Source organism: Aptenodytes patagonicus, chromosome 2 (assembly GCF_965638725.1).
Source record: "Aptenodytes patagonicus chromosome 2, bAptPat1.pri.cur, whole genome shotgun sequence".
Lineage (NCBI taxonomy): Eukaryota > Metazoa > Chordata > Aves > Sphenisciformes > Spheniscidae > Aptenodytes > Aptenodytes patagonicus.
The window spans coordinates 150,956,351-150,972,304 of record NC_134950.1 but is presented as its reverse complement, the minus strand read 5'-3'; the positions used below and the strand labels follow the sequence as shown (position 1 = coordinate 150,972,304).

Here is a 15,954-nt window from a genome sequence, read left to right as displayed (position 1 = left end):
GCCTTTTCTCTTCCATATTGAAATTGAGCCTGTCCATTTGCTTGTATTACTTATATTTTGGTATATTTTCATCTCTTCTTTGTTTTGATTGTGTGGTATGATGTTGTGAATACTGTTATAAGCAGAGAGGGGAATTATTATATGAATAAAATGATCATTGACCAAACTATCATAATCCTTTTTGATAGAGAGACGGACACTCTGCTTCTGAAGATTCTGCTGAATTTTGGTAATGTATGGTACCAGTGCTTCTTTTCCCCTACAGGAAAAAGTAGTACTACTTGCCATTTAACGGAGTCCAACTTTGCTTTAGCATGTCTCTTTGTTCTAAAGCAAGGGCCAAAGAGACCTAGAGTCAAGTGCAGAAACAGAGTGCCTTTCCACTCATGCCAATAGGGTTGTGACCACCTAATTCAGGGTGGAGCTGTTTCTCTGGAGTCACCATTACTAGTTACAGCCTCTAACTCAGGACGACTTTGAGGTCCAAATTCCTGGAGACTAGTAAAATACTGTGGGGCAATAATACTGTATGCTTGGCCTATTCTCGTGCTTTTCTCTAGGTTTCTGTGGCAACGGAGAGAGGATTTTGTGTTAGATGGATCTGTGGTCTGACACAGCTCTTAGTCTTATGAGAGATTATAAATTAAGAAATGTAGGGTTGGAAAGGGAATCCTTAGTGGAAAAAAGTTCCCTTTTGGTCTAGCATAAGAGCTAGATAAGAAGGTTCAGACCTTCTTGTGGCTTTTCTAAGCTTAAATGGGTCTTTGAGAGATGACAGTTCTATAATGGATCTTGGCCTGATGACTGTCAACATGGTTACATCATTGATGTTAAGGTACTAAGAACAGTTTTTTGAGTACATTCATATTAAAGTTAGATTAATATGTGCCCCTGAATACAAAGGAAAAGTGTCTGCTTGGATTAAGCTGTTGCCATCGGAGCCTTTCCTTTAGCCCACAGTCTCCTCCTGTGTTTCCCCCGTGAAAAAGGCTGATGGAACGAGGCAAGATGAATTTTCTTGGCGAGCCAGGAAGCTTCAGCCTAAAGGTTGGATGCTCTTGTTTTATAAAGTTGATCTTGCCATATAACATCCATTAAGAAAAAAATGCAATTTGAAGCTTACTGTTTTGGTGGTTGTCTAGGAATTTTAATCCACTTTTACTGGATAGCTGTGCTGCTGGTCAGAGTAGTTTTATGGTGAGTCAGGGAGAAGAAAGGGATCAGGAGAGAGCTATTAAAAATTGGGCCTTTAGTGAGCTATTGGACTTCAAAAGTATATCAAAAGAACAGTGGTGCCTCCAGGCCATCATTTGCAATTTTTTCCTATTACTTGGTTTTTTCACAAGGCTTACCAGATCTACCAACCTAAACAGTGTATTTTGTGGTGAAGGGTAGGTCACTCGCAGGCAAAATTTCCTATTTAGTATTTTAGACATTTGAATTTGTAGCCCCAGACTTTGAAGAGGAATATTAGCTTCTCTGCTTATTCCTTCCAGCCATTGGTTATATTCAGTCATAGCCAACCTCTTACGCCTCTTGCTTACGTCATTTACAATAAATACGCTTAAGTGCAGATGTCATGACTTCATTATACTTGTCCCATTTCATCTTCCATCTTTCTGATTCCAAGCGATGCAGACACTTCTGTAGCAGAACGGACTGTGTTGGATCAGAGTTTGACTACACGTTTTGTTATATGTCCTCTCTAAATTGCGCATTTTGTGGCCTTTATGGGTTACTATAATAAATGTGAATAATAAAGGAGTAAGGAGGTGGCATTAGTCCTTTGCTGCTTTCAGTTATTTTGAAAGCATGACTTCTACAGCAGAATAGCTTTGATTGTTTCTTCTAGTCGTACCGTGTCATTCCCCCCCAATTAAGAGATACCTTGGGAAGCTTTCATGTTTGATTTTTGAATGTAATTATTGCTCTGTAATTAAAATGGATGTAATTACAGTCAGCTCTCAGATATCTGTGGGTGATTTATCTAAGTTGTGAGCAGCAAGACTCTCCATCTCCTCTACCAGAGTCTCAGCTTTACAGGAGTTTCTATCGGGAATGCCGTCAAACCTAACCAGTAGACAGTCAGCTCTGTAGATTTCCCATGTCCCTTCTCAGCCGTATCACTGTGAATGAACATAATTCTATGAAGCCTTTTTTTGAAGCTGTTCATGTGCATATACATACACACACTTGCAAGTACATGCATGCATGTGTGCAGGTTGAACGGTAAGTGCCTGCTCATGTTTATCATAAAACTGCCCTTTTACTGTATTGCTCTGTGATTACCTAGGCATATGGTGTCACACACAGGTTACATGAACTATTGGATTTGTGGGTCCCTGAGTAAAATAATGACGCACAGTAATTTTACACCCGTTGTTCACCAGACAGTTTATTTAGAATACACTGTAATCCACAAAGGCAGACAATATGATTTGGTAATGAGATGTAGATTCCTTCAGTAGTCCAAACGTGGATGAGCTCAGTAGTAACCAAAATTATTTCCTGTGTGAGGATTATGTAGTCATCAGTTTGAGATGAATTTGGCATTATCTAATCCATTTTGCGGTGGACAAAAAGTTGGCATCAGAAAGTACAGGAGCTGATTCTGTGTAAGCTGCCATCCTTCTCATGAGTTTTCCAAGTCCCTGTAGAGGAGCGTAGGCTAGAACTTGTGATATCCATTAAAGATTCAGAGAAAGAGGAAATTAAGTCTGCATATTTCTGTAATGCTCAGATGCAGATCATATTGCTCCTGTCATTGCTTGTCAGCAAGTCTAGAGTGCATAAATGCAAGCTGCTGTTGTGAAGAATGTGAAAATGAGGTTAGAGAAATAGTAGCAGATAATAACCATGAAAGCTTAATACTAAATAATTCAATTTGCATTGATCTAAACTATTTTATGTACAAAGAAAGAAATGTCACTAAAAACATATAAGGCTATCCATGTGAAGTGTCTATATTTAGTCCATCTCATCATAATTCACCATCTTTCTTCACACAGTTCTTACATAATAAATGTCCCTACGCATTTACCATATCCATAGATTTTATCCTTCTCGCAGTCTCACTAATACAAAGAGTAACTCTGACTTCATCAGCAGTCATGTGATTATTATTATACCTGCCTGTATTGTTTGCCCCATGGTAAGAAGAAGGTTGGTTGGTTAAAAAAAAAAAAAAAAAAAGTTTCCTTTGTGTATACACATGATTTAAAAAATGGCTCAATTTAAAACTTGTGTGCTCTTAAAGAAATTCTGTTATTACTTGCATGTCATGACTGTTGGGGTGCTTTGTAGGCAATGATTTGGCAGTGGCCTTCTGAATTTATTCATGTAACTCTTGGATTCATAAAGGGGCACTTGATTATGTTATACAGATTCTGTGCTTGCTAGGTCTGTGTTAGAAGTTAGTTTAACAATTTTATCTTTGAGATCAAGGGATCAATTATTTGATTCTCCTTTCTTTAGAGATACTAGAACATCCACAAAAGTGGTGAAAATGTGCTGTAGATGTAGAGGAAAATAACCTTTTTAATCTTTAATAATAAAGAGTTCTGTGACTTTTACATAGCCCTGGTACTTTGTGTGAGAACTGGGTGTTTGCCTTTATGGCTTAATTTGATCCAGTCTGAGGTGTTTGCAAGCCACCCAGCATAGTATCCATAAATAAAATAATAATAATAATAATAATAATAATAATAATAATAATAATAGCTATTGTTTATTTTTCTTGGGTTTTTTTTTAAGGAAAATTAAACTTCTTTTTTCTCCTCTATGTAGATACACTATAAAGAAGAGTTTAAAAAATCTAAAGGCAAGTGCATATTTGTACCTGACACCCCGCAGCTAAAACATGTGAAAAGTCTCAATGCTTTTATTTCTGAGGTAAGACCTAAAAAGATTGAAGAATTCTTTTTGCTTCTTACCCTTCCTAAAAACTCTCTCAATTGAATATGGTGTTTTTTAGCAGGGGAAGGATGGCATATTTCAAGTAACAATTCTGTTTAAAGCTGAAGTGACTTAAGGCGCTGTAATTAGTGTATACTGTATATGTGAGTAATAATAATAGGGAATTATGCAACGCTGATTTTGGGATTCCAAGATATTTTTTAATGGTTCTGAGGCAGTCCTAGCTGTCCCATTTTATGGATGGATAAACTGAGGAACAGAAAAAGGATTTCTTGTTTCTTATGCTGCAGTGATGAGGTTTGCAAATTATACCTGTGCATAGTTTCCCTGCTGTGGAGAATTCACAGCCTGGTATCAAACAGAAGGAGACAAGGAAACAGTCCCCCTTCAGCAAGGGGACTGGGGCAGACATCAAGTCAATGGCATCTGCAGGTCACGTGAGCACTTGCATGCGTATATATGCATACCCATGTCAGAGTTTTTAGGTCTTTGCATACACACAGACACACACACACAACTGTAGTGGCAAAGAAAGAATGGCAACTTCCAAAATGCCAGAGCAGAGTTTACTGCCAGCTCTTAGTGTCCCAGCTACAAGGTGTCACAGAATTGCATCTCTGATTATTTTCCACAGGTGAGAACAGCAGCAGGAGTTTTACCTGACAGAGAGTTGCTTTTGTTAAGGAACTGCTGGTTCTGAGTGATTTTTCTGTCACTGTGAGCCTTGGAAGACTTAAATTTTTGGTGCCTCATTTTTTGTGCTACCTTTATGATTATGATAAAGAGCATCCCAATATCCCTGTCTGGAGTTACGTAATTTATATACATTCTATATTCTGTTTCTGATATATATCAGTTTGCTGTGTGGCTACATTCAATATAAATGCATCTGATGAATATTGTTGTTATATTTATCGTCATATTTTCTGAGAAAGAGTGGCATGTCCCAAGGGGCATAAATGTGATGAAATTATACTTTCTAAGAGAGAGACTATTGTAATCTACAAAAGCACAATATAGACTATTTATCGAATCCATCTGTCTGATTCCAAAGAAAAACTGCTAATTACTGGTGAAAGATTTAGAGATAGAAAGATATTTCAAAATTTTAACCCCCCTATGTTTTAGGTTATCACAGTGTTGAGCACTCTGTTTGCTTATTGCAGCATTACCTGAAGCCAATGATGTGATGGATGGTTTATCTTGTAAATTACTGACCTCTAGTGTCCCATAACCTGTTTTTGCAAAACTTGAACACTGAAATTCTTAACAGCATGTCTACTGCAGTGAAAAAGAGCCCTCTGTTTTGGGAAACAGCAACAAATGTTACAGCAAATTATTGATATATATAATACATATGGGGAACTAGTCTCCAATGAACAGCTGTATATTGCACAGTAAATTAATGACATTAGACAGTATCATTTAAGATATCTTTGATATTTATAATTACTTTCACAGCAGTACTTGACATTATTGTTTTATGAATTTGAAACAGTTAGATCTAAAGCAAAAGCCTCCCAGATTTTGAACTATTATTCTGGTCTGTCTCATAAAACCCTTTTGTGAGGAATTCCTGGTACTGAACACTGGAGAAAGTACAGGATAAATAAAAAGTAATTTAAAAATGAGTCTGTAATATGAAAAGATTGAGTAGAAATAATGGCAGACATGCTAACTTCAATGTTCCTGTCCTTTCTCATTACATTTAATTGCTACTACTTACTAATCGGTAAAATATTTTTTGTTGGCCTCTCATTGCTCCCGTTGTGCAGAACTCAGGAAAATGGAAAGAAAAAAGATAATTTTGGTTTTTGGAAATTATTTAAAAAAGGATAGAAAAATAATTGCCTTGCTTACCTTATTTTATACTTCCCCCAAAATTATTGAATTTAATTAGCATTGCTTTGTGAATTAGACACATCCACCTGAAGTATTTTAAAGTTATGTTAAAGATCTGATTTTGCTTGAAAGTTTGTGCAGCATTAGATTTTTCCAGTTCTAATGGTTTATGCCATTTTATTTAATAGGAAAAATAAGTAGTATGATTACTGTATCTTAATTTTTGCATTATATGTCACCTTTTTCTCCCCTCTAGGTGAAGTATAAAGGAGCTGCTAAGAAAGACCTTTCCAACTCTCTTTATCAGCAGATGCCAGCCACAATTGACAGTGTATTTGCAAAAGAATTAACACAACTTCAGAGCAAGGTACAATTTTAGAATCACAAAAACGATTTTTAGATTAATTGTGTGACAGAATATGACCCATTTGAACAATATGTTTGAACGGATACTTGATTGCCTGCTTGATTTATTTGGGTGAGTTTATCATCTAGAGTTTATCACCATAACTTCTTAACTTCAAGAGCCACTCACTTTTAAAATGTTGACAATCTTACTTGTTATGTTTATTAAATATACAATTAAAAACTGCTAGTGCATTCATCAATTCAATGAAATCCGTTAGAAATCCATGAATGCAATAAGGAATTATTGAATTCAGTGACATTGCACTGTGTTTATAGAATAGATGAATCTTATATAACAACCGTTTCAATTTGGATGTTATATTAGCTTTATAAAATGTTTGATTCTGAAGGGAAAAAAATTAAAAAAAATTAATGACTTTCAAAGGCACTTATTGGTAGCAGTAAACGTATTTCTGATGGTCTACATACTACCACTCACAACAAATTTTATAGAATTAAAAATATGAAATCAGCTATATTGAACATAGTGTGAAACATGCAAACAACCAGTAAAATAGAAATTACAGTTCAGTTGCCTCCAGGGGCTTAAAAATATAATACCCTTAATGTAGGCCGGTGACCCTTCACTTCCGTTGATCTCAGTGGAATTGTGAGTGTTAAGTATGTGTAATGTGAATGAAGTTACAGATTTGCATTGTTACTCAAGAGAATTACAACTGATAGATGACCATGGCTTTCTGTCCACCAAGCATTTCCACATTTTTCTTGTTTTGCCTTTCTCCTCTCTTAAAGATATTAACTACGTATAGTTTAATACGGCCAGTCTGTGAAGTGAACACACTGCTAAATCCCTATTATTGATTGTATCTCAATATGCATTCTTCTAATGCAGTGATTTTTTTTCAAACAAAGGAAAATATGCATAAAAAAAGAAAGCACTGAATCTCAGGACAGCTTGTGGAGAAATGTTTTGATTTAAAACAGTGTGTTAATCAAGGCTGTATTAAGCAAATATAATAACATAAAGTATATTTTAGTTTTCATAGTTTGAAATGGAACATATATACACTCAAGTTAAAGCAGCACAGTAGCTGAAATGACATTAATGTTACATTTCATTGTAAAGTGAGTGATTAGATGAATTACAGTAGAAATAAATCAGGAATTAAACTTGTATAACATTTTTAAACCATTAGCTTGATTTATAAAACATCAGTTAACTAGTTTGCCACAGATCTACTCCTGGATTCATTCCAAATGAGTACATTCTACATTAGTTTACGCAAATGAGGTTAATTAACATCGGTGATGTGGCAGAAAAGATAAATAACTGAGACTAAAAATGAAACCATTTGATTCATCAGAAGAACCCTTTTAAGGAAAAGACTGACGTTTTCATTTGATATTTTTGAAGGTTTTCTTCAATCATGCAACAGTCATAGAGAAACAAATATGCATATAGGATGAGTTATATTTAAGCAGAAACTTTTCCTGTAAAATTCATACCATCCCCTTAGGAATAGATGCTTTATAAATCATAATCTACCATAAAACTTAAAGATACACTGACACATTTTTCCAACTTGTGGTTACTGTTGCAGTGGACCTGAATTTAATGCTACTTTGAGAGAGATCCTAGGGGATTTTCTAGTGGAAAATCTTCTCTACAGTATTCAAATCTAATCCATATTGTGCCTATCGCTGCGGTACCTAAGTAGCTAATACAAGGGTTTCGGATTTCAGCTGGGTCAGGATATGGCAGAGAGGATTTCTGCTGCATCTATCTAGCTGGGATTGTGAATTTATAGGTCATCACTTCAGCAAGAGAAGACCAAGGGTATGCCGTAGGAAGGAGAGAGAACAGCACCGTCTGGCCATTGTGCCAACTCTCCTGCAAAAAGGCTGTTGCAAGCACAGAACTGCAGTCTGTTTCTCAATTATAGTAAGCTGATTTTAAATAGGTGCTGATTTCCTGAGAGGTGGAAAATAAGAGCACGTGTCCTCCTCCCCATCCACATTAGAACAAATTTACACCTTTGACTCCCTTTTCTTGCTTCTTGGGTGCAAGGCCGGGCTTTTGTAGCCAGATCAAGCAGGTGCTTTCTCGCTCTGTGATGCCATGTTCTTGGCAGGATCCGTAGCCTCTTCTGCCAAGCAGGTGTGTCAGGACTAGGGGATCATGGTGAGGAAGAAAGAGAGCCACTGACTCTCCTCACTACTGCCTGCTGGCACAGGACTGCTAAGGCTGGTATGCCTCTGCCGGGTGATCTCCTTACACGTGTGTCCTCGGCAAATGGTCTCTCCCGTGATTTGATGTTTGATCCTGAAATGGTGCTGCTGCACTGCTGCTGCCCGGCGGCTCCGTTTTCAGCCCACCTAGATCTAGCCCAATTTATTAATTTTATACACTGTTTCAGATCACACTCATGATTTAGGAGCTTGGAGGCAACTAGGGGAAATTTCCTTTTTCTCACAAGAAATTTTTCCCCACCTACAGCTGCCCTTTGCTGTCCTCTCCAGAGGAAACAGGCTGCCCATAGCACCATCTATCACTTTTGCATGCTCTAACTGATATGGCAATTGTCATTGACTTCTGCAGAGCTAGGACTTTGTTCCGCAGGGTTCCAGCCATACAATGTCAGCACTGACAGGATCTTGCCATAACGGAGAGTACAACACCCTGACAGTTGTGGTTCTCCTCCTGTGGAGCTTTCTCCCTGCATTGGCTGTACTGATTTATGCTCAATTCCCTCTTCAAGATACAGAGGAAAGACTAAACCAAGACCACCTCTGCTGGCTTTTGCATAAAGCCCACGTTTGCTCTTTTGTGTTTTATGTAGAACTGGCACCAAGATGGAAATAAATACCCATAGAGAAGGAAATCCATCTGAAATTTTGACAAAAAATCATGATGCTGTTTATGGGAAAAAATGTTTCAGGAGAGTGAAAAAGACGTTTCATAGGCCCACATATGTGGGTGGCTTTTATAAATTTCATTTTTTCCTCTACACAGAAAATTTGACTGTCGCCTTCTAAATAGCTTTCTTGAGGGTAAGCAACCAGATTTTCCTCCCTCTCTCTCTTTTGTCATAGCTGTCCCTAGAGAGAGTAAGCTAGAGAGAGCAGAAGTCCCTGTCCCCACCACGTAACTTCACCCTCCTTGCCAGCCTACAAAGCTCTCACCAATTTCCCTGTTCTCTGCAATGAGAAAATAAAGTTGATGAGAGCGGTCTAGGCAGGGAGCCCTCATTTTGATTTTCCTGAGAGGAAATGGACATTTTCTGGAAAAATGGCAATTTTCCCGTGGAAAATATTTCTGAAGGAAAATTTCTGATCATTGCTAGCTTTGTGCCAAGTCTTTTTCTTGTCTGAAGACCAGTATACTGAATTCTTCCTTACGCAGAACATTGTTTTTAATAAGGTGTCACAAACAATGATAAAGGTGTTTAAAATTGCTTGAGGGGGAAACAATGTTGAAAAAAAAGTATGCGTTTCATCACTTTTTTCATCACTTTATTTCTGCCATAAGAAGAGATTGCACTGTTTTTCTTCTTATCTGAAAGGAATAATCTAAAGCAAACTGAAGGCAGTTTAATTTTCTCCTTTGCACAGGGCAATATCTCAAATAGTAACTATATGTCAATGCTCAGCAGTATTTTCTGTTTGTTTTTAAAGATGATGAGCCAAGTGAATCTTAAGCAATATTTTCAACTTCCAGAGAAAATTTCAGAGTTTTTCTTATGGGCAGAATCCTCCTTTTACTTTCATATGTGTTTTTTTTTTACTATGATAAAGTTATTTTTGTGGATTACTGCATCATTTACAATCATATTACACATTTTCAGTCTGTTTTATGTAATTCTTCATAGTTTTTTGTGGTATCAAATCTCATGTTCAAGATTTCCTCTTTTTTATGGTAGCAGGTATTCGTCTCCCGGACTTCTCTAGTTTTGTTTTACACAAATATATCAGATAATCTAATTCTCTATCTAGAGATTAAAAGGGCATTTTCTGTGTTCTTGAACATTTCTTCCTACAAAATCCTACATTGTGGATTTTAAGTTCAGAGCTCCTCTTACTGACTATAGAGGAAATATAAAAATAAAAATTTAATAGTGTTTAAAGTACTCCAAATCAAAGGGTCAGTCGGAGATAAGTTAAAAGAGCACAGTGTCTTCCTTAATGCAGCTTCCTATTGACACACTGGTGTACAACAGAGATTAAAAAAATAAAAAATGAGTACTTACAAATTAGTTCAATCTGAAGTCATACCTACTTAAATAATTGCCTTGTATTTCTGGAGTTAATAAATGGTGCCACTACAGAGTAGAGGTTATGTCAGTGACCTATAATACTTGATCTCTCTGTAGTTTCATATGTAGATTTGATAAAGCAAATTCAGTTTAGCTAAAACTTGAAAATTAACATGAAATGAGAAATAAATGTACACATGCTAACATGTAAAATAATGGTTCTAAGAATATTGATGAAATAATTTTTTCATGCTTCCTTGGAACTGATTTACAGGTCTGGGAATAGTTCTGCATTAAGCTGTCCAAAACTAAACTAGACAGCTATTGAACTCCTCCTAGCCTGTGATTGCTTCAAGGTTGCTTAAGTCAGTTAATAAGACTAATGTGAAAAGATAGGAAGAACACAGCTGTCAAATAGCAAGTCAAATATTCCTACATTAAGCTAAAGAAACAGTCATCTTTTCCCAAGATAGTGGAGACACAATTGTAATTTCTGTTGGTTTTCTCATGTTGGGTGTTGATGTGCTTTTGTTTTTTGATGTCTTGGTTACATGGCCCATTCGCCAACAGAAAAACATAGGTGTTGAACCAGCAAAGTGGCAATGTAATAAAATATCTGTAAATTAGTAGATTTTGGAAGTAACTGTATGGGTCTGCTTCTCAGAATGGTATGAAGTGGGGAACATCTTAAAAGTGACAATGTGAAGTAGGAGAAGTAGCAAAATAGTTTTTGGGGCATATGTTTATATAGTAGTTACACTTTTGCAGGGGATCATTTGTTAGTGATGCTTCAGTCTTACTAAAGATTATTTGCTTTGCCAGTTGCAAGATGTAATCAGTATAGGGAGGTTATAGACATTTTTTTGTTTCGATTTAAGTTGTGTTTGTTTCCCCAGAGGCCTGATCATGATAGATTTACACTGTATAAGGAGATGGCACATTTTGAGTTTCCTAATCTGATACTTTCATTCATATAGTAGCAGTGCAAAAAACCCACGCCTTTTTGTCTTAATCTTGTAATCTGAGATAGTCAGGGCAGATGCTAATATATTGCCTTGGGCACCCTGATCTGTGACTCAGATGCAATCTTGCTGCCTTAAACACAAACAGATACAACAGTTTCTCACAGTTCTAGTATCCTGTCCTAAAAGAGTCCGAATCACCGTAGTCAACAGTTCCCATCTCAAAACTTTCACAGTATTCTTTTATTGCTATCGAGGGCTTTAGTTTCAAATCCTTCTCCTCCTGATCAGCTTTCAATCTTATTTAGTATTTGTTGTTTTCTTGGGGATTATTTTAATGCTTGCTCCTGAAAGCTATTAGAAAATGAATTTTCTTGATGCTTGCTGCTTCTTCAGGCATCAAAACCTGGTGAATTTTCTTAATGTAAGCCTAAAAGCTTCTGACAAGGATAAGTGCAAGATCAGCTTTTCTGGCAGTTTTAATATGTGAGTGTGTGTATAAGTATAACACAGTACAGTGAAAGCTGGATGAATGCCCAACATTAGCTCAGTTTCTATTATAAAAATAAATTTGTTTATAAACTCACAATCCAATTCCATTTTCCTTTACCATGATGACAATTGAATGTAAATATTATTTTTCTTTGTGAACCTGGGGGCTAGTCAAAATGTGTATTGTGCTAGTAATTTCCTAACAGTGGAAGAAATAGATGTTTGGGCTATGAGTATTTCATGTAAACCTGTTTATTTATGAGGAATGCACAAAATCTTTTCTTTCTTTTCTGAAAACAGGAAAAAAAAAGAAACCTAAGGAAATAGTTACTTAGCTGATAGATTCAAGTGTGTTTTGAGCAAAAAAAGCTTTCCCTTATGCTTTTCCCTGGGCTGTCTTCTCACCTTGTTAAGGTTAATTTTCTGTTTCTGTGTATTTCTTTTTCTTCCTCCTGTCTACTCATACCTCTGCTGCAATAACAGACTCAGAGAAATCTCTCTGCTGACTGTGCCTCGTATGTCTCTGTTTTGGGTAGAAGCTGCTCTTGTTTCAGGGTTCTGGTTCCATTAAGGAGCTTAATTATTTATTACATTTCTTCCTGAATACAAGCACTCTATGATGCTAGGTTTAACCCAGTTCATATTATTATACCTGCTCTGCCGAGGTCACAGAAGTGTAACGTTGCTCTTTGCAGGTTCTCTATAAACAAAAACATTATGCTGAGAAAGGAACTTCAGATTATGCACATATGAAGGAGCCTCCAGATATTAAGCATGCTATGGAAGTCAATAAATACCAGAGTGATGTAAGTACTCCTCCATCTGAAATTAGGTCACTTGTTTTGGGTAGATACACCTATTACAGCTAACTGAAATGAACCGGGCATGGAATATTTTCATTTTTCATTAGTTGGGTTTTTTTTACGTTATTTGCTCTGAAGTAATTTGGGACACAATGTGTGTTTAAAATATGCTATGAGCAATGGTATGTGACTTTTATTTTAAACTGCAGTGGAAAGCGGTTGTTATTGTTTATTAGTAGTAACTGTTATTAAGTGCTATCAGTTTGAAATAAAATTACAAAGACAGGTTCTCTGAATTCCATGTGTACCTACTTGAACTTTAAAAGTGTATAAAGCTCTTTGTTTACATGAACACCAGCATGGTTTCAGTGTCTTACACTGTCAACATTTGGGTAGTTCTTCAAGGGTTCTGTTTAGAGGAGAGTGGGGGGCTGTTTCTGCCCTGCTCTTGCACACTTTTATGCACATGAATAACTTTGTTCCCATCTCATCAGTACATATCAAATGAGTTTCAAAGAACAATTTATGACTTATTTTACAGAATCTGAGCCATAGGGTTCAATTTGACGCCTGGCACTAGGTTATGCCATTGACCAAAGTATTTGTTCTTGTAGTTTTACTTAAATAATTTACAAATTAATTATTTAGCAATATTTTTAAAGTTGGTTTTTTTTTTTGTTTTTTTTTTTGTTTTGTTTTTTTTTTACAGCTGCTCCTTAACTTCTTAAAATTCTTTAGGTTTTCACAGTATAAAAAGCCTAATAATAGTATTTACATTTTTTATTAGTTACAAGTCAGGTTTGATTTCATAGTTGAGCTAGCTTATACTAGCTCAATGCACCATTGCTAGGGGTGGAAATGCTGCCCAGATTAGTGTCTTGAACTATACAAACACAACTTTGAAGAAAAATGTCTTAGGTTTTGTAAAAGCTTACTTATGAGAAGAGTAAATTTTAGGAGAAGGTTGGCTAAAATAGCGAGGTCATTTTAAAGGGTACACAAAACCCTTTAAGTAAGAGCAGCTGACATGTAAATACCTTTAAAGTTATGATCCATTTTCATTCTTCTCAGGTAAGCAAGTCAAGTCAGGTAGGTATGTGATTTTATAAGTTGTTTCTCAGATAAATGGGATATTTGTTTGCTGCTAACAATATAGAAAATGAAGCTTGGGTGTTCATTTGAATTAACTTAAATTTACCCTATCGTCCCTACTGACAGTGTAACAAACACTCTTAGGTTATGTAGGCTGAAAGCTAAATGTCAATGTTAGACGTATGTCCGTGTGTGCAGAATCTTGACAGCTGGTCGCTGATTAAAAGGCTGCTGGAAGAACTTCAGGGAAGCATTATGTTTGAAGAATAACTTTTTCTTCTGCTGGGAAATACCTGCGTTGGAACTCCCAGCAGTAATTTGCAACCTGCCTTGATTACAGAATTCCCTCTTCCTGTCAAACTCTGTCCGTCTCTGCTGTTGGAAGCATCAGGATGTCAGATTGATGGAGGGTAGGAGTTGGGAACATGAACTTCTCTCCCCATAAGCAAGAGGTTTTTCACCTAGCAGTAGGAATGATGGTGGACTACTAAGGAAGGAAATAATGTTGGGAAGAGAGATGAGAATCCCTCTCAGAGAAGGTGGTGGGATGAGGAGGAAGATGAGACAAGTTTTTGAATCAAATTCATCATGGTCTGAGGTTTAGTATGCTAGTGCAAAACCCAGTCCCCTTCTACAGCTGTACATCACCTGCTAAGAGAATTAAGGAGAGCAGGGTACAGATGTGAGAGTAAATGAAATTCAGTTGTTTCATCTTCTTTCACCCTTAAAGCAAGCAAAAAAAGGGAAATGAAGGCAAACATAGGAGGGAAGGATGTTTTCATAAATGAGAACTTTTAACAGCATGTTAAAAATAATGAAAAAATACAAAGGAAATGATTTTCAGCCTAAGCAAACTTCAAAAAAATCAAACCAACCCTCCATATCCAACATAAAACTCTAACCAGTTAGTTTCATCTGTTTAAGAACAGATTCTTTCTGGTTGCTCATGGGGGGATGCAGTGCAATGGGGGTATATCTTTATCACACATAAGGAGCAAATTATGTAAGTCCAGTTATTGTTCAGCAGAGTTACACAGCTCCTGCGGGTAATTGTTTGGGCACCATGGTGAATAGCTGCGGATTTCTTGTTTTGTAAGTGCAGGTTTAATTAAGAGCTGTGTGAGTTTTCAAGTTTGAGTCATAGCGTGGAATAGCGAGCATCCCAAATGTGGAGCATTTGTCTTTCCGAACTATTTCAGGCTATTTGTAGAATCACAGCTTTGAAAGTGCAAGGAAAAAGGAGGGAAACTACTGGGGGAATAGAAGGACAAAGCTCTTTTATCCACCACTCAGTACAGTATACCTATGGGAGCAGAATGCGTGTTTACCTACAATGCTCTGCCAATTCAATTCAACCTTTACATGCAGGGTTTGCATCTAATAGGATTAGGATGTGTTTAAGACTATTTACTCAGCCTTAAAATAAGGCTGACATTTATACTCAACTCTGTGAAATGTGCAATTTCCTTCAAAAATTAAGACTGTATTCAACTTACAATACATTTGTGCTGACATTTTGAAACTGTCATGTGCTGTAGGCCTTCACACCACTTTGAATATCATTAACACGCTGTATAAGTGTGGGCTGAAGCTGCATAATAGGGAAATACTGTAAAATCTCCTGAACAATGTGATCATGTATAAGAAAAACATTTTTCTCTTCTTCATACTTAGACTGAAGAAAATTGCTCTCGAAAGAACAAAAGTGACTTTTTTAATGATAGGGAATTTACTTGAAAAATAATATAAATACTACAAATGCTTGAACGAATGCATGTTTATCCAAACCAGAGTACTTTTCTCTATAAATTGTGTTTGTGTTTTGTGAAGTGAATTTTAATGATGTGACTTTGGCACACAAAGGCATTTGGAGAACAGTGAAGTAGTGACCATCAGCCTACTTTATGCCTGTCATGTAGCTGATGTCATTTAGCTCATCTAGAAGTTTCCAAACTTGGGACCAAAATTAGGTGGTGGCCCTTAGGAAACCGTCAGGTCACAAAATAGTGTGTGTAGCTGAGGATCAAACGGATGGAAGAATGTAACTGAACAGTGAAATGGCATGGCAATTAAGTTTCTAAAGCAAAGAAAACACTTGCAGCATTGTGCCTGGGTAGAAGCTGCACATAGCATTTGGTGAAGGTACTCAAAGCTGTGGATCACAGTTTTGTCTGTCCCATGACCTGGTCCATCACTGGGCATTACGAATAGCGAAACAATGTTAAG

General features: G+C 36.7%; 1 protein-coding gene across 4 annotated transcripts in view; it reads left to right on the top strand.

The window, feature by feature from the left end:
* The window catches only part of NEBL (nebulette), a 269,878-nt gene that overhangs the window by 175,713 nt on the left and 78,211 nt on the right, over window positions 1–15,954 (top strand). Inside the window, exons 4-6 of one of the 4 annotated variants that reach the window (XM_076331670.1) lie at window positions 3,787–3,891; window positions 6,014–6,124; window positions 12,529–12,639. The exons of the other annotated variants lie outside the window; for them this stretch is intronic. Coding sequence (XP_076187785.1) covers window positions 3,787–3,891; window positions 6,014–6,124; window positions 12,529–12,639 — 327 coding nt within the window. The remainder of the gene's footprint in view (window positions 1–3,786; window positions 3,892–6,013; window positions 6,125–12,528; window positions 12,640–15,954) is intronic. 4 annotated transcript variants of the gene reach the window in all.